Below are 17,978 nucleotides of genomic sequence, written 5' to 3'. Positions count from 1 at the left end.
CTAAACTATTGGTGTGGCTGCACAGAGAAAGCGAGAGGGAAGAGAAGCTATAGCAACAAATAATCGTGTCTCCATTTTTGATGTTTCAAGAGAGGAGAAGGTCAAGAAACGCGTCAATTGGGCAATGGCAATCACTACTTCCGCCACTATGGAAGGTGCGTAGTCAAAGATAGACGGCCGTCCAATATCCAATCCTCGATATGACTAAAATACCCCTCCCGACTTCCAAACGTGTAAGTGTACAGGTCAACTTCGAACACGCAAAATGACTAAAATACCCCCCATCCTGAGGAAGCACGTAAGCAACGTGGGAACAGAGATGAGCTGTTTTCTTTTGTGGGTCCCTTCTCCTCGCAAGCACGGGGAAGCGTTGACCACCGCGTACGCAAGCGAATATACCCGGAGATGCCTTCGCCCCCGCGAGTCCCGACGCCAATTAATACCTCCCTCCTCCCACCTTCGACTTCCACTGCTCTCCCCTCTCCGGCTGTCTGCAACCTGACCTGGGCTTCATCTCCTCCTCCTCCTCCCCCTCCTCTTACGGAGAAGGTCGTTGAACGTCTCCCACGTACGTCCCTTGCTGACACTCTTGTGTCCAGATGTACTCCATGCAGAGAGTCTTTTCTGATGATTTTAGTCAAGTTAAATCGCATGGAGTTTTGATCACCATTTCATGATCTTAGTTTATGTCTGTTTTGTGGCTTTATGACCTCTCTCCCTCTCTTTTGTGTTTTTGAGTAGTCAACGATGGTGCCATGACGAGAATATTCCTATTCGTTGTTTCTGGATTCTACCTTTTGAGGAGGAATCCCTGACCCTTCGACCGCCCAACTTTGTGGTTCTCCTCTTCTACATGCTTTTTCCCTTCAAAGGGTGTTGTTACGGTGTCTGTGACGGGATGTTGGGAACTCTTTCTGCTTGTCTTTCTGGCTCGTGTCTGCTGTGTTGATTTGATTTCTGAAACAGAGAGGAATTTTCTGAAGGATTTCATTATGATTTCATTATGAATTCTACGCCATTTAGGAATCGTTTTGTACTGATGCGACGTGCTACCACTACTTGCAGTTGCATGTGTTGAGAAGGAAGTAGGAAGGAGGACGAAGCGCGGCAACAATGGCAGGAGATCAGCTCCAAGTCCTCAATGCTCTGGATGTCGCCAAGACGCAGTGGTACCACTTCACGGCCATAGTCATCGCCGGCATGGGCTTCTTCACCGACGCCTACGACCTCTTCTGCATCTCCCTCGTCACCAAGCTCCTCGGTCGCATCTACTACTTCGACCCCAGCTCGGCGTCGCCCGGGACGCTCCCGCCCAACGTGGCTGCCGCTGTGAATGGTGTCGCCTTCTGCGGCACCCTCACCGGCCAGCTCTTCTTTGGGTGGCTCGGTGATAAGCTCGGCCGCAAGAAGGTCTACGGCATGACCCTCATGCTCATGGTCATCTGCTCCGTCGCCTCCGGCCTCTCCTTCGGCCACACCGCCAAGGGCGTCGTGGCCACGCTCTGCTTCTTCCGCTTCTGGCTCGGCTTTGGCATCGGCGGCGACTACCCGCTTTCCGCCACCATCATGTCGGAGTACGCCAACAAGAAGACCCGCGGCGCGTTCATCGCCGCCGTCTTCGCCATGCAGGGCTTCGGCATCCTCGCCGGCGGGATCGTCGCCATCGTGGTCTCTGCCGCTTTTAAGAACCACTTTGATGCGCCGACCTACGCCGTTGACCCTGCCGGCTCCACCGTGCCGGAGGCCGACTACATCTGGCGCATCATCCTCATGCTCGGTGCGGCGCCGGCGGCCCTGACATACTACTGGCGGATGAAGATGCCCGAGACCGCGCGATACACCGCCCTGGTCGCCAAGAACGCGAAGCAGGCGGCCGCGGACATGTCGAAGGTCCTCCAGGTGGAGATCTTGGAGGAGCAGGAGAAGGTCGAGCAGCTGACCATGAAGGAGGCCAACAGCTTCGGCCTCTTCTCCAGGGAGTTCGCCCGCCGGCACGGCGTCCACCTCGTCGGCACCACCACCACCTGGTTCCTCCTCGACATCGCCTTCTACAGCCAGAATCTCTTCCAGAAGGACATCTTCAGCGCCATCGGGTGGATCCCCAAGGCGGCCACCATGAACGCCATCGAGGAGGTGTTCCGGATCGCCCGGGCGCAGACGCTCATCGCGCTCTGCGGCACCGTGCCGGGCTACTGGTTCACCGTCGCCTTCATCGACACCATGGGCCGGTTCGCCATCCAGCTCATGGGCTTCTTCTTCATGACCGTGTTCATGCTCGGCCTCGCCATCCCCTACCATCACTGGACCACCTCGGGCAACCACATCGGCTTCGTCGTCATGTACGGGTTCACCTTCTTCTTCGCCAACTTCGGGCCCAACAGCACCACCTTCATCGTGCCGGCGGAGATCTTCCCGGCGCGGCTGCGGTCCACATGCCACGGCATCTCGGCAGCCGCGGGCAAGGCCGGGGCCATCGTGGGCGCCTTCGGATTCCTGTACGCGGCGCAGAGCCGGGATCCGACGAAGCGGGACAAGGGGTACCCTGCCGGCATCGGCGTCCGCAACGCGCTCTTCGTGCTCGCGGCATCCAATCTTGTGGGCCTTATCTTTACCTTCCTGGTGCCCGAGTCGAAGGGCAAATCGCTGGAGGAAATGTCCGGCGAGAACGAAGAGGAGCAGGACACCTCCTCCCCTGCTCCTTACGGCAGGACAGTCCCTGTTTAGCGTTAACCTCCGTCCTCGGTCGACCTGCGCTTCGTTAAGCACACCCCAATCTGGTGATCCAATCTTGTGGTACTCTCATACATGTATGCAAACATATTCAGTGGCAAAAAGGTTCTATTGTTTGGAATTATGGACTTCAATGGTAACAATCGACGGAGGAAGAAGAAGAAGAAACATGTATTAATGGTATTGATTCAACCTTTAATGCTATAATCGAATCCATCACGATGAATCATGCAGTAAGATACTGCAATCTATATCCAATTAGCTCAGTAGCACATGGTTTGTGCATTATAGTATCAGCATCAGTACCGGAAGAGTTGACTGCTGGATAATCTCACTAGTATTCATACTTTGCGGATGTTGGTTGGGTAGAATTAATTTCATTTTCATGAATTCTTATAAACTATGAAAACCTATGATAAATAATTATGACTATGAAATTAATAATAGATTTAATACTAATATCTATTAGACGGTGTATCAAAACCTTAATCTTAAGTATTAAAATTTATCAGATAAGATCTCTAGTAATTAAATATGACACATCTCCTCAAAATAAATATTTTTATAATAAATTAGTTTATTCATTTCTTGGTGAATTATAGATTTTGAATAAGTTTCTTATTTTTAATCTTTTTTTTAATACAGATCTGACTTTTGAGATGGCTCATCAGTTGACTTTGTGAAAACAACACCTTTTTTGAATTGGGTTTTGACTTTTGCTCCATTTCTCATTAGGCTACTCCTATGTTTGATTTGATACGACGACAATGATCAATGATTAAATTATCATTATTAGGTAACGAATGATCCATTTTTGACTGTTTAAGATGAGAGTGATGTTTCAGTATTCTTCTTTTCTTCGTTAGTTATCCTCATGTAATCCATCACTTGTACTTTTCATAATTATGGCAGGAATACTGCTTCTTATTTTATTTCTGTGTGCTAAATGATAGAGAGATAAGCATAAGATAAAAGAAGACTACTTTGATGAGATCGGAGAAAAGACTCTTCTCATAAAGATCTTATCTTAAAGTCTTGTTGAAAAGAAGTTCCATTTATACATCTATGCTTACGATAGGGGTAAAAATAGATTTGACGTAACACCCCACGACGTCAGCCACCCCTGGATGACACACTGTCCCAGGGCGCAAGCATTTAAACCAACAGGATGTACACCCACACTCGTCGTACCCAGACGACCTCATCATCTGACCCCGCACGACCTGTCGAGGCAGGGGAAGGTGTCGACTGAAGCTCGCCTTTACCCTGCGGCAGCCCGGCCTTCCACGCAACGCCCACGACTACGACAGGCACCATCAGAGGTACGGCCCTGCTCCGACATGGTGGCACATCAGGTAACATCAAACTCACCTATAAATACCCCCGGGCTCCAAACGAAAAAAGGGGAAACACTTCTTCACTAGAAAACTCCTTCCACATCATCTAACTTGATCGTCGGAGGGGTCGGGCCGAGCTGCCGACCCGGCCTGTGTGCAGGTACTCGACCGAAGCCGTCCCCCACCCGGCGCCGCGGAACTTTCCAACCGGATCCCCCGCGATCAGTTACGACAAGAGCCAGAGAGGAGCTACGCTCGATCCCCGCCATTCGGACCCCTGAACCAACCGCGTCGACCCCGATATCACGACTACAAAAGTTACTTACCGTAACACTTACTACAAGTTATAGCTACATATCATGGAACTAACTACAACTTGTTATTGGTTCTGTGCCCATATTCTCTCTTTATTTCTGAGTGTTGTTGGCTTGTGGGATGATAAACTTCTTGAGGAGATTAAAGGTTTCCACAACAATAAATATTTTCTTCAAACAAAATTTAAGTATATATATATATATATATATATATATATATATATATTCTTTTAAGCTTAATTAGTTTGATCTATTTATTGTGTGAGGGGGCAAATAACAGCAACCTCACCAGACTCTTAAGTGCAAATGAGAATCTTAAAGCTGCCCATTGGTGATGTCTTTAACCAGATTCCCAAGAAAAGCTGAAGGAAAAGATCAGTAAATTCACAATAAACCAAGTAATTAATTTCAAATATATGAAACTATTCATCAATTTAATTCAAATAAAGGTTGATCTTTTTAATGAATTCAGCTACCTTTGCCAACAATTTATGCCTGTGAAGCCCACACCCATTAAATCCGTTATAAACTATACTGAAGTGTTTGTAACAGTCCGTTATTCCAACGCTTGTGGTCGCTGCTCCCCTTATGCGATCCGTTATAAACGCCGGAAAGCGATTTGGGTGTCCGTTATAATCAACCTTCCGTTTGTAGCGGATATCGGGATGCCCACCGAATCTAATCCAAGAATCTTGTCTCCCGTTGCATCGTGGTGGCGCGCCCGTTGTTGGGATCCAGTGTCATCGTCTCACCTTCCGCGACCCTCGGATTTCCCCCCTCGGAAAGGGAAAGGTGAGGTGAGGCATCGCTTGGTGGGTGAGCCGACGCTTAGCTACCGGACACTGACTTCCTTGTCGCCACCAAACTCCCTCCTCTCCTTCATTGTCTATCGTCACGAGTGGCTTGCCCACTGTCCGACGCTCAATACTCTCTCAGCCTCACAAAGTAGCAAAGCTGTTCTCTTCGGCAAGATCGTGAATCCTCTTCGGTTGGTTCGTTGATATTCATGTATTTTGATGTTTCCTCTTTTCCTCTGCTTGTGTACTATATTCTCGCACCTCGTCGATTTGTTCCTCACCGAAAGATTACAGTTCTTGGTCTACGTGATGTGTTTTCTGACGCGGGTTGGTGACGGAATTTGATGCTTTTCGTTTCGCTGTTGTTTCGTGGCATAAAGTTCTTTGCTTGTGAATCTCGAAAGTTATGGGAGTTTTGGTGAAAAGGAAACATATGGGTTTTAGATAGATTACTTAATAGAATAGGTTGAGTATATCGTTTGCTTTTCTTGAATTATCTTGATTTAAGGGTACTGCTTTGTTGCCGACCCCCGAATAGTTGGGATGCTGCGGCTTGTTGTTGTTGTTGATGTTATTTGGTTTTCTCTGCACATATTTAGATCAATTGTATTTTGGTTGGGTTGATGTAGATAATTCTTTACTCGTTAAAGAAGTTCATCTTTCACGGTAGAGTTTCCAGAAAACAAGTGCGTTCTCACTGTCAGTTCATGTAACTTCTGATTGGGTTGGAGAAGATGATTCTTTCCTGGTCAAGGAAGCAAGTTTTGGGCATTCAGTTAATCATTCCTAGTAGAGCTTCCTGTAATCATGTGTTTTTTTTACATTGTTAGTTCATGTTACTTCTGCCTAAAACGTCGTAGTTATGTAATCTCCCTCAAGGAAAAAGGTTCCTTTTAGTTTTATTGAAAGAATGGGGTAAATGATTTTAGAGGTAAACATTACAGACCTTCTTATGCTGTATTGGTTTTCGATCTTTATGTTTCACTTGGAATTGGTACTTGAAACAGCTTCTTATATGCCTCATCTGTTTTATTGTTACAGAAGTTTATTCTTGTACATATGAGATTTTATGACCTTGGAATTGCATAACAGAACTTTGGGACATTTAGATGCGGATGAACTGCTTTCAATTTTTGAACGGGGAGAAGATGGTGCCCCAGTCTAGGAAGTCTTCCTCAACTAGATCAAATAGCAGTAGATCAACAGATCGTGATAGGAGGGTATCTGAATCTGACTTCAACTCTTCATCAGACATGAGTGATTTTTTGGTAGGAAGGTCCCGGTTCGCTAGCTTGTCCCAGAGACGAAACAATTTCAGAATTTTCACCTTCGAAGAACTGAAACACGCTACGCGGAACTTTAGCCGCTCACTAATGATTGGAGAAGGCGGGTTCGGATGTGTTTATAAAGGTATAATCCAGAGTTCCAACGATCCAAGTACAACACTTGATGTTGCAGTAAAACAATTGAGCCGTGGAGGCCTCCAGGCAAGATACTTGCAGTTCTTTTATCTGATATTGCCAAAACTTTTTCCTTTTAATCTGAAATGTTTTTTGTCTGCCATATAATAGTTCTAAAAATTTCGCAGTGTTGCTTTAGGAAATCACATTTGTTGGGCATCTACAAGATCTGCAATGCGTGTGGTTTATCTCAAAAATATCAACTTCCTGATTAAACAATTTACTTTTGTTGGAAGTAAATTTGTGTTTAATGCAAGCTAGATACCATTGTAATATTGAGAAAAAATGAATCGTGATAAGGATAAATGTATTACTACCAGTAACTTTGGCCTAAACATTGATGTGTCGATTGTTATTCTAATTCAGCAGTAAGATTGATGGTTATACCTCGATTGATCTCACACTGGATGTGGGATAATGTTGCAATGTTTTATAAGAGTAAATGTATCACTATTGATATCAGAATATGGTGTGTGGATCCCAGTGTAATGGATAAGACATGGTAGTGACACATATCCTGATGCCACTATTGGGTTGGTCAACACATGCTGCATACTAGAGCATGAGAACACTCTATGTACAGGGCTTGGTATATCGGGCTAGAGAGATTTACTAACATTAACTTGAGTTTAATCATTTTGGGCCATTTGATTCCAAAATCATTGAATTAGTATGGTGAGATAAATGCTTCGGCACTAACACTCATTGAGATCAACACCTTGTGTGAAGTAAAGTGAATAGTAGCACTGTAAAATTTATGAGAAAAAAAGGGTCATGTGTACAATTTCTTCCCAAGGCCACCACATGTCATGGCTGTTGTTGTTGTTGTCTGTATTATTTTGTCATGAAATGGGTTCGACAAATGCAAACTTGTTAAATATTCCCATAGGTTAATATGTCCCATAACATCCCCTTGTGGGAGAAAGACAGAAGTTTCGGTTGTAGGGGGACTAACCAATGATTTCGGCAATCTAGAGTATGTGCAAGGGTATACTGGGGAAGCTGTCTATTTAATTTAGAAGCTTCGTTGAGAATTATACTTATCTTTATGAATTTTTGCATGGTTAGAACACTTTTTTTGATGACTTAATTTAAGCATGGTCTGAAATACCTCTATTTTTTTTTGGATCTAATGTATCTTATTCTTACCTTGTGAATCCCATCCTTATTTTTTAGATCCATGTCATTGCTGGTAATTACCTAAAAGAAACAACTAGCTACTGATGATACCATATTGCTTTTCAGGGACACAAGGAATGGTTAACTGAAGTGGATGTTCTTGGGGTGGTTGAACATCCAAATCTTGTAAAACTAATTGGCTACTGTGCTGAAAACGATGAAAGAGGAATTCAACGACTTCTCATTTATGAGTTTATGCCTAACAGAAGCGTGGAAGATCATTTATCAATTCGCTCCATCACAACTCTATCGTGGCCCATTAGACTTAAAATAGCACTTGATGCTGCTAATGGCTTGACATACTTGCACGAAGGAGGAGAATTTCAGGTGCTCTTCTTTCTCCTCATTCCATCTCTCATTTCTGCAATTTAATTGCAAACTGATATGCAGCTTCTTAGTGGTATAACAAAATGGTACATCTTACTATATTCTTATTATTTGAAGTGGCTTTGAACAAGTTTTTAGGGCTTTGACAAAAGAAATGTGAAAGGTTTGTAGGTAGTAATACATATAAAATCACTGTTTCAAAGATTGCTTACAACATACTCTCCAAATAAAGCCTTCATGTCAAAAAGTACATCATGGGCGATGCTGCAATATTTTAGAATAGTAATAGATATACATGTCAAATGCTTCCGTTTACATGTCTGATGCTTAAAACATGTTTGCAACATTTCATTGCCCAAAAGATCACATAATTGTCATCTTATTGCAATGAAGCTGAACATGAAAAAGAGCAATAATATTAATTCATTGTTGCAACAAAATGCAACATGGGGGCAATGATGAATTCACTAGAACCATAATGGATAGCAGATGGAGACTTGAATTATGAAAATTAAGGAATTGGCATTAGGATTTTGAAGTAGAAGCATAATCTGGGAAATATACCATACACCTGTTATTACCTTTGGAAGTACATATAAACACTAAATTACATATATATGTATTTATAAGCATGCATGCCTGCCTGCCTGCCTGCTGTACATAAATTCGTAAGGACATGTATGTGTGCAAACTTCTCAATCATGGCTAGCTTCATGTTAAGTGAGGAATATGCAAGCAGTAAAGTCAAAACTTCCATTCTTTAAAGAGCATCATTGAAGTGCATTGTTGGAAGACTTCATGTCAATATAACTCTATGGGTTCTCTGTCTGTGTGATGTTGTGATTGTCACTGGAGGATATATATTTTTTTCATTTGCATTTTCTCTACAACTACTCATGTAGATTTGTCTTCTGAGAATTCTGAGGAACTGTCTTTATAATACTTCAGCAAATGCAATAAATAAATGGTTAGCAGCAATTCTTTATTAGTCAGGGCACCAAAAGTAACAGTCATATCCTTGATCTTATATACTGTAAATTTATAAAGCAAGTTTCTTCCTTGCATTTACCTCACCGTAGTTTATTTCTTATGCCTATACAAATATAGTGACCCAAAGTCCAACATGTTTGTTACTTGTTTAGTACAAGCCACTGAAGAAGAAACATCAATTTTTGGTATTCATTTGGTTATGTCTAGCTTACCATTGTCATTTGTTACTAAAGAAGATACTCATTGCCCCAACAACACTTGCTTAATACTGAATTCATGATGTACAGATAATTTTTCGAGATCTAAAGACATCTAACATCCTCTTGGATGCACACTGGAATGCAAAATTATCTGACTTTGGTTTGGCTAGACAAGGGCCAACAGATGGGTTAAGTCATGTTTCAACAGCGGTATGCACAATTTCATTACATTTAGATAATTTGTCATTGTAGTATATCTTGTACAATGTTAACACTAAGATCTTGCTTCTTGAACTTTTCATCCCAGTTTTGTTGAGCTTTCACAGTTGCCATCTAAGGCTTTTTATGTGATTATTTCTGCATTTGTTCAGATATTTAAGGAAGTTTTAGCAAGATCTCAATCAAGGTAGTTTACAGGGGAAGGGCACCTGATCCTAGTCGACGACCACTTTTCATATGTTCATGATGAAACATGAACAATGAGTTTAAATCTACGAAACATTTTTCTTTGTTAGCGGCACAAGGCCCACTTTTTATTACCCTTTATATCATATTTAGAGTACCAGATTTCAGGAAAAATGAGAGTTGTAGGAAGTCCAAAAAGAGGGCTGAAAGAATGGCCTAGAGAAATGGCTCATTGAAATAGTTTTGCAACAAGAATGGAGCATTTGGGAAATGCTCCACCAGGATATTCTGCAAGCATGGCTATTACTGCGTACCTGTTCCTTTGTGGATGATGTGTCGTCCACAGTGAAATGCTGAACAAAACTTGGCACTAGATTGTCTGATTCTTTCCTTTGTCGTTTCCAAGTTGTGCACAACTGAAGTGTCAATTAACATGTCAAAAAACTTTGTAAACCTAGGGGTAAGGATTTGACTTGCCCAGGATGGCCATGATTGACCTATTTGGAGGAAATAACTTGATTCGTGTCGGGTGGTGGTTGTATGGACTTGCAAAAGTTGGACATTAGAACACAGGCATAATCTAATGGTTTGTTTCATGGAGATTAAAACATCTGCATTAAAAAACTGAGGATAAAATTTTGGATATGTTTCATTTAATTCATATTTCAATGTTAATAATGTCCACTTATGAAGTTTTTATTGGTAGTGAGTGCTCTATCAGGGTTTTAATTATGCATGATTGCTTCCCTCTATTGATGGTTCTTCAGATTTAATCTGATTCTCTCGAACATAAACGGAACAGATTGTTGGAACTATGGGATATGCAGCACCAGAGTACATACAAACTGGACGCCTTACAGCCAAGAGTGATATCTGGAGCTACGGTGTTGTTCTTTATGAGCTAATCACTGGTCGTCAACCAATGGACAGGAACCGTCCGAGAAAGGAGCAGAAGCTATTGGAGTGGGTCAAACCATACACATCCGATGCCAAGAAGTTTCACTTGATCGTAGATCCAAAGATAGACGATAATTACTGTTTAAAACAGGCGATGGAATTGTCTGCAGTTGCAAACAAGTGTCTAATGCGAAGCCCAAAGTTGAGGCCAAAGATGAGTGATGTGTTAGGGATGGTGCAAAGGATTGTATGTACAGAAAATGGAACCCTCCGGCATCCTTCGAGTCATTTTCCCGAGGAAAGAAGTTGTCGAGAACGAGAAGGAAGAGGAATGGACTTGAAGACTAGGATTAGTGATCTGAAGGTATAATAAGTGAAATGGTTGTGCCATGGCATGGATGGCCAATAAGGCTCTTAGGATCATAAAGACAGTAGGTTAATGTGTACCACATGCTTGAAAGCGGGAATAGCTAGTTATACCAATGCATTCCTGCGGGGCATGGATGATGATTCTGATACTTGAAAGATTGGTGATTTGTAGCAACAAGACAATGCAAATACGATGATGCGCGGCTAGGTTTGTATTCGAATTTATGTTTTGTATGACGGTGTGGCAATAAATATTTCTGCGGCTGTGTAAATGCAGAATTCACAAACTGGCTGTGGATTTATGTTTTGCGGAAAAAGATGATCCCTATTTATCATTTCCAAAAATTACAAACGAAATAGTATCTACTACTGTGTTTGATATGATCCAGTCTAAACTCTGCTATTGCAATCTTGTGATTCTCTAGTCATATTGAAACTGAAATATCTGTATCATAATTCAATCATCAGTCTGATTATAATATGCACTGATGGATTTGGTTCTTTGGACAATATATGCAGCAAATGTGAGACTGCTTCTTTCAGGCTTGCTGATTGTATCAGTACATTCGAAGCCTTCTTGGCTTGGATGAAGAAATATGTACTGTGCAAACTATACATACCAACAACATAAATCAAAGTTATTCCTATACATATATATACGTATGTGCGTATGTATGTATGTATACACATGTAGACGTATATAATTTACATGGTGTAATCACACTTTGGCTCGGTGGATGTTGTCGTGGATATCCCATCGCTCGACGTTTATTGGATATAAGCGATGACGTCATCATCCATCGAACGTGAGATTGGGGTTCGTCTTCGAGATCCAGCTTATCAGAGACATCCAATGGGAAGCCGCCATGTGTGTGGCAAATCGATCCACGAAATCCGACCGTCGCCGTCCTCAGATCTTGCAAGAGGACATTTTTGTAATTAGATGCTTCGACTTTCTTCCCACATTCCCACACACACACACACAGCGCAAGAAACCCTTTCGAGTTCGAATCAAGGAGAAGATGGAAGCTGGTACGAGGCTCCTTTCTCCATCACCTCCGCCCAAGCAAGCAAGAACATACATTAGGAATCCTTCCTTCGGTTCAGGTTCGCAGCAGTTCCTTCTTCTTTTTGCTACTCTGTACTCATGTCTTGGATTCAAATCCTGTTTCTTGTGTCCTTGTGCAGTTTGTTCTCTACGCATGCTTATTTACTTAATCTACAGGCATTATCACATGGTGATCGTATTTTGAGTTGCTTCTGAGAGTGTGAAATGTTTACACTGATGTGGTCTTTGCTTTTTCATTGGTCGGTCTCCTACCAATAAGGCCGCTGTTTGCTTTAGGCAAATTTGGAGAACATTATCATCTTTCCAGACTCGTTGTCTAATTGTGATGCAGTTGCGAGGCTACATGATCAAGCTGTTCGGACAATTAGATCTGTGCCTGCTGCATCGGTTGTGCGTCCTGTTTCGGCATCAACTCTTTCAAAGGACCAACAGGATGATCGTAGAGCTAGTTTTAACAAGGATGAAAATAGAGCAACAGTGAGCATCTTTTGCCCCTTTTGGATCTCTATGCATTTTTTGCTTCTGCCTTTTCTGAGAATTTGTTGTATGCTTTTTCTATAACAACTTTGCTATCTGTCATAGTTCGCAATCTTTAGAAGACTACTGTCAATTAGCAGATCTTTTTTGATAAGCATAAGCTATGCTTTATAAATAAACTGTGAATAGCATGCATTTGTATATTAATGCTATTCATTTGTATATTAATGCTATTCATTTGTATATATGAAGGCAACACTGTTTAAACAGCTAACGGATGTTGGAAGTTCAGATAACAAAGAGAAGGAAGAGTATGATTTTGACCGACATCAGAGAGGATCTGAAGACCAATTGCTTTATCGTTCGGGTTTGTTGGATCCGTAAGAGAATCTTGGCTCACTCTTGTTGATGTGATCAGTTGTGAACCGATTTCTCAATACTGATATCCTAATAACAAACTTTTCTTTTTTAATCTTTTACAACTTAGATTCCCATCTTTCCACTGCAAGGAAAAATCCCTATTAGCGATGTCCATCGAACAAGAAGACAGTACTAAGTCTATAGGTCAAGATAAGAGAATGCAGTCCGCTAATGGTACAAATTTCATGACACTGGTGGATGTTCTCGCCCTTGCTACAAGAGCTACAATGGCCTCTAGAGAAGCCACATCACTGGCAGAAAAATCAAATATTTTAGCAGCACAGCTTCTTGAATCTCATTCTTCTCGGTTTGTTCTCAAGATCTGAGCTCTGTTTTATGACTAAAAGTGAATTGGATTATATATGATCTTATTTAGATTTTAACAAGACTCCTTGTCAGCTTAAATTATGATGGATCAACCAAGGAAACTGTGATCGAAGAAAAAATGACCGTCAGATCGAAACGATTGTTGAAGAGGCAGTCCAAGAAACTCAAAAGTTTCATCCTCGGAGATACTAGATCAGCAGCTGAAATTAACAAGAAGATAAATAGAAGTCTTGATTCAAATGACCCCCTTAGATCATTTTTATGGGGTCCTGAGACAAAGCAGCTGCTAACTGTTAAAGAAGAAAAGGACTTATTCGTCCAGATACAGGCATCTCTTGCTCTAAACCTTTGTTGAAAGCTTTACGTTTTTTTCATATGTTTGCTGAGATTATTGTGTTGCTTCCTGTGGCGTAGGATCTTATGAGATTGGAAGAAGTTCAACAGAGACTTCAGGTACAGTTTAATCGTGAACCAACATTGGCTGAGTGGGCTCAGTCTGTTGGAATGAGCTGTGATGTCCTGCGGTCCTTGATTTCTTCTGGGCGACGCAGCCGGGACAAGATGATCTATGCTAATTTCCGTCTTGTGGTGCATTTGGCTAGACAGTATGAAGGGAAGGGCCTCAAGTTTCGGGATCTATTGCAGGTTGACTGCACTTCCATATATTTATATGCTTATTAACAAAAATTTCTTACTTCTTTGGCTTATAAATTTTGATCGTCTGTGAGTTACTTCTCTGTGCCAAACAATTGCAATTTTAAATCTTTGGAAATTAATTCTTGTTTCTTATTTCATGGATATTCTACAGGAAAAACAGTCAAACACAAGAAAATTTGCTTCATGAAACTACAAACAAAATACTAAATAGTGGAGGAAAAAGAGATTTGATGTTAAGCTTGCAGAAGTGGTGGGGAGAGACACCATTGTGATTGGAGGGGAGAAAAAAATTCTAATTTTGTTACAAAGGGATACTGAAAATTTTGTGATACTTCTGCAGAAGATGATCTTAAATTATGTGTTCTTAGGGAACTTCATTGCTTGGAACTGCAGAATCATTTTGAAATTGTTTCTATATTTGCACGCTGGGATGTTTCCTTCAACTATCAACGATTATTGTTATTGTAGGAGGGAAGCAGGGGGCTGATGAAGAGTTTAGAGAAGTTCAAGCCCAATGCTGGCTGCAGGTTTCCGACTTATTCTTATTGGTGGATAAGACAATCAATTAGGAAGGCCATATTTCAGAATTCACGAATCATTCGTCTTCCGGTATGATATTTGGTTTGCCTAATCAGCTTTCTTCTTGCTTGAGGAAACTCAGCTTTTTGCTGAAGTTGCAAACGCTGAGAGATTTTACCTTTTAGCTTCACATCTGTCCGAGCTTTTCTTTTTTAATGAAAAGGAAGATTCTATTTCAGAAGACTCAGCTCCATCATAGGATGAACCATTAATATGAGTCAATTATTTGGATTAGTTCACTAGTGGAATTAATCCACCCAATAAAACAAGTTTCTCCAGTCGCCATTGCTAAAAATGAACCACACATCTGTTACAAAGCTCATTGCTTTGAGTTCAATGAATCTGGTGATTCTGAATCATAGGATTGGTCAATGTCACAGCGGATGAATCAAAATTTTCCATCTATGTCACTTTGAGTTAGTCTTATCTATAATGACTAACGAATCCAGAATTTTCAATTGCAACTAAACTAATTCTGTCAATTAGTTTGCCATTAGAATTTGATACCTTGTCAATGTTGTGATCTGTTTATGTTTCATATGCTACACATGCAGGATAACATTTATGCATTTCTAAAGGAGATAAAGTATGCGAGGAGACTGTGCATTCAAGAAGGCCGGCTCCCAACAAATGAAGAGATCGCAAAGCGGGTTGGCATCACAGTTAAGAAATTGGAAAAACTGCTCCTATACTTTAGAGATCCAGTATCAATTCAGGAACATGCTTGGCAGAATGTCACTTTTCAAGTAAGTTCATCAACCATTCAGTAAGGTCTGTGTTAACTAATTGCAAGCAAGAGAAATATATCTTTATCATTTTTAACATCTATTCACATACTTAGCAGTGGTGTTAAATGCAGCTACTCGGTGTTGGCTTTACAACATGTTGATAGTCATTCTAATAAGAAGTTAACCTTCCAATGCATGTGTTTTTCCATATCATTTCATACGATTCAATCCAATAGATAGCCCCCTATCTCCTTATCAATAAGGAGGCGATCCCATTCCTCACTATCCTCTAATTAAGCAATTCCTTTTCTAAATCAGTTTGATGGAGTTGGTTTAACATAGCTCATGGATTGATAATTCCAGAAAAGCAACTATTATCCATCTGCTGCTCTCAATTTCAAAGCAATGTATAATGGTTTTCTTCTCTCATTTGGTGTTAAAACCATTACACGTAAAAAGCTGTAGGTGAAATTTTTTCTTGCTTGCACGCATTCAGAGACATGGCTTTGGTTTTTTTATGAGATGAACGTCAAACTAATATGTTTTTTAATTAAATCTTATGGTGTATAGTTTTCCATGAATATTGATACTATCAGGAGATCACAGCAGACCCTGGGGTTGAGATTCCTGATCTTATCGTCGCGAAGCAGCTGATGAGACAGCATGTTCACGACATTCTAAAGACCTTGAAGCCAAGGGAGAGGAAGATAATTCAGTACCGGTTTGGAATGCATGAGAACAAGAAGAAGACTCTAAGCGAGATTGGCGATATATATGGCCTGTCGAATGAAAGGATACGACAGCTCGAGAGCCGAGCTCTGAACAAGCTGAAAGAGTGGTGCCTTACAACTCAAGGTCTAAAGGCGTACCGAGACTTGCTCGTCTGATCCTACCCATCTTCAACTTCCATACCCAGTCATCAAATTTACCTCCTTTACTGTATTTTGTCTGTCATCTGCTCCAATCCATCACATGCCTATAATCTACTGTACATAATGAGGAAGTCATGAATGGCTTTTAAGCTCATCATTTGCCTACGTTACTACCTATTGCCTCTGGTTGCTGTCTTTCAGCAGAGGAACAGATCTTGTGCGGTGATATGAATCTTCTAAGTAATTAATAGTGACAAAGAAGCAAAATGTTTGAGAACTAATCAAGAACAGATGACTGGGAAGAAACATAGAGGGGAAAGATGGATTGGTAGTGACAGCAGCTATAGATTCAAGCATCATCAGGAGTCTCATTTGCATCATCCTAAGCTGCACTGGCAAACATAGACTCTTCAAATCACATCCTGGAATACGGAAAGAAGTGAGAAGAAACAATAAGGATTACCTTTCCCTGGTCTTGTTTCTGAGCGCAGGAGCAACAGCAGCAACTAAACATGAGCATGAGCATGAGCAAGATCAAACTCTGATGCAACTCCAGTAGGACAGAGAAGCAGAATGGAGAGCCTTCCATCCGAAGCAAGTCGCACCGCTTCACCGTGCTGCGGCAACCGAATCACGTGGCTAGTCGGACGCGGTTGCGATGGATGGAAGCATTTGGGTTTCGACGCCCTGTAACCGAGTTTGAGATGGACTCACTCGGATAGGCCGATACGAACCTGAACCGGGTTCAATTCGAGTTCGAATGATTAGGTAATTAGCAGCGCTTTATACGTGGAGAAATGGACCGATACGTTATCCCAAGGAGAATAGTATATCCCGGTTCGGGTCACGCATACGAGGACGGGATCCGTTATCTCAACTCTGTCTGGGTTATAACCCCGAAACGGCGTTCCGTTTTCTTTGTGATACTCGCGGATCACCGATTCTGTTTGTTGGTTCTATATCCTCCTCTCCCCCGTGCCCTAATCCGAAGGAGAAAGGAGAAGCAAGGTCACAACCGGGTATCTTCCACAACCATCCACGGCCACCGGATGCCCTGAGGCAGAAGATTCGACGCCCTCGCCCACGGCCGGCCGACACAGCGACGGTATATCTTCTTCCTCTCCCAGTTTTTCCTTCTTTTAGTGTTTCCGATCGGCCCCGCTTTCTTGGTACCTCCGACCCTCCTCCCTTTCGAATCACTTCTCCCTTCATCCTTTCACCTGCGTCCTTCCAGATCGAGGGCAGATTTCGATGGAAAATGGTGGGCGGTGGGATCCGTTTAGATTGTTCAGTTGTGGTTGATTGTATGACGGTTGTACCAGTGTTTGCTTTCACAAGTGATCGATATCTCTATCTCTAATGTTGCATGCCTAATTCTTCGATTGGCGATCGTTCGTTCCAGATTTTTCAGTTGGCATCGTTTTGTTCGGTGTATTCGTGCAATTTTGGGTATGATTTGGTTATTAACTATTCTTAGATATGATGCATTTTGTGATCGCTGTGAATTACATCGTTCTAAGTAGTAGTTAATTTAATTTATGACGTGAAGGTCGATATTCGACAAATAATCATGTTAGAAATAGCTATCACTGTTTTCTCACTTCACCTATGCATCCCGTGTCTGTGCTTTGAAACTTCTTTTAGTTTGTCTGACATAATGATCGATAACCATGTGTTTCAAACCGTGGATATAATTGATCTAAATACCTTAATTACAGTTTATTTTGGGTGTTTGCAACAGAGCTTACAAGAAGATATCTGAGTTTATTTTGGCATAGATGTTTCTATAATTATCATTTTGATTATGTAACTGATTGAATAGGTTTATTTCTTGGCAATTTTTT

The 17,978-nt window shown here is 41.7% G+C and overlaps 3 protein-coding genes across 8 annotated transcripts; all 3 read left to right on the top strand.

Annotated features, from left to right (window-relative positions):
• Positions 1-433: 433 nt before the first annotated feature.
• LOC135665717 (probable inorganic phosphate transporter 1-8) lies at positions 434-2,956 on the top strand. Its single transcript, XM_065177378.1, has 2 exons — positions 434-568; positions 1,066-2,956. The coding sequence occupies exon 2, from the start codon at positions 1,114-1,116 to the stop codon at positions 2,722-2,724; it is 1,611 nt and encodes a 536-aa protein (XP_065033450.1). The 5' UTR covers positions 434-568; positions 1,066-1,113; the 3' UTR covers positions 2,725-2,956.
• Positions 2,957-5,112: 2,156 nt separating this feature from the next.
• LOC135665716 (serine/threonine-protein kinase PCRK1-like) lies at positions 5,113-11,292 on the top strand. Of its 6 annotated transcripts, none has more exons than XM_065177374.1 (5): positions 5,113-5,369; positions 6,271-6,665; positions 7,884-8,144; positions 9,422-9,544; positions 10,542-11,292. In XM_065177374.1, exons 2-5 carry the CDS (start codon positions 6,288-6,290, stop codon positions 11,004-11,006), a joined length of 1,227 nt encoding a protein of 408 aa, XP_065033446.1. In that variant the 5' UTR covers positions 5,113-5,369; positions 6,271-6,287; the 3' UTR covers positions 11,007-11,292. The 6 variants fall into 6 exon arrangements, with proteins under 6 accessions (XP_065033446.1, XP_065033449.1, XP_065033447.1 ...); XM_065177377.1 differs by having other exon boundaries at positions 6,220-6,665; XM_065177375.1 differs by having other exon boundaries at positions 5,113-5,373.
• A 659-nt stretch (positions 11,293-11,951) lies between these two features.
• LOC103982349 (RNA polymerase sigma factor sigF, chloroplastic-like) lies at positions 11,952-16,288 on the top strand. The gene is made up of 9 exons (XM_065177371.1): positions 11,952-12,112; positions 12,406-12,551; positions 12,804-12,931; positions 13,039-13,278; positions 13,371-13,626; positions 13,713-13,943; positions 14,424-14,564; positions 15,089-15,280; positions 15,859-16,288. The coding sequence occupies exons 1-9, from the start codon at positions 12,028-12,030 to the stop codon at positions 16,147-16,149; spliced, it is 1,710 nt and encodes a 569-aa protein (XP_065033443.1). The 5' UTR covers positions 11,952-12,027; the 3' UTR covers positions 16,150-16,288.
• Positions 16,289-17,978: the final 1,690 nt, after the last annotated feature.

The sequence above is a fragment of the Musa acuminata genome, unplaced genomic scaffold (genome assembly GCF_036884655.1).
Source record: "Musa acuminata AAA Group cultivar baxijiao unplaced genomic scaffold, Cavendish_Baxijiao_AAA HiC_scaffold_1037, whole genome shotgun sequence".
Classification (NCBI taxonomy): Eukaryota; Viridiplantae; Streptophyta; class Magnoliopsida; order Zingiberales; family Musaceae; genus Musa; species Musa acuminata.
This window is presented reverse-complemented; position numbering and strand designations above follow the sequence as displayed.

Coding starts and splice junctions, on each gene's coding strand:
- LOC135665716 (XM_065177374.1), top strand. CDS start 6,288: ATGCGGATGAACTGCTTTCAATTTTTGAACGGGGAGAAGATGGTGCCC. Junction 8,145..9,421: donor ACGAAGGAGGAGAATTTCAG/GTGCTCTTCTTT, acceptor CATGATGTACAG/ATAATTTTTCGAGATCTAAA. Junction 9,545..10,541: donor TAAGTCATGTTTCAACAGCG/GTATGCACAATT, acceptor TAAACGGAACAG/ATTGTTGGAACTATGGGATA.
- LOC103982349 (XM_065177371.1), top strand. CDS start 12,028: ATGGAAGCTGGTACGAGGCTCCTTTCTCCATCACCTCCGCCCAAGCAA. Junction 12,552..12,803: donor AGGATGAAAATAGAGCAACA/GTGAGCATCTTT, acceptor GTATATATGAAG/GCAACACTGTTTAAACAGCT. Junction 14,565..15,088: donor CACGAATCATTCGTCTTCCG/GTATGATATTTG, acceptor CTACACATGCAG/GATAACATTTATGCATTTCT.
- LOC135665717 (XM_065177378.1), top strand. CDS start 1,114: ATGGCAGGAGATCAGCTCCAAGTCCTCAATGCTCTGGATGTCGCCAAG.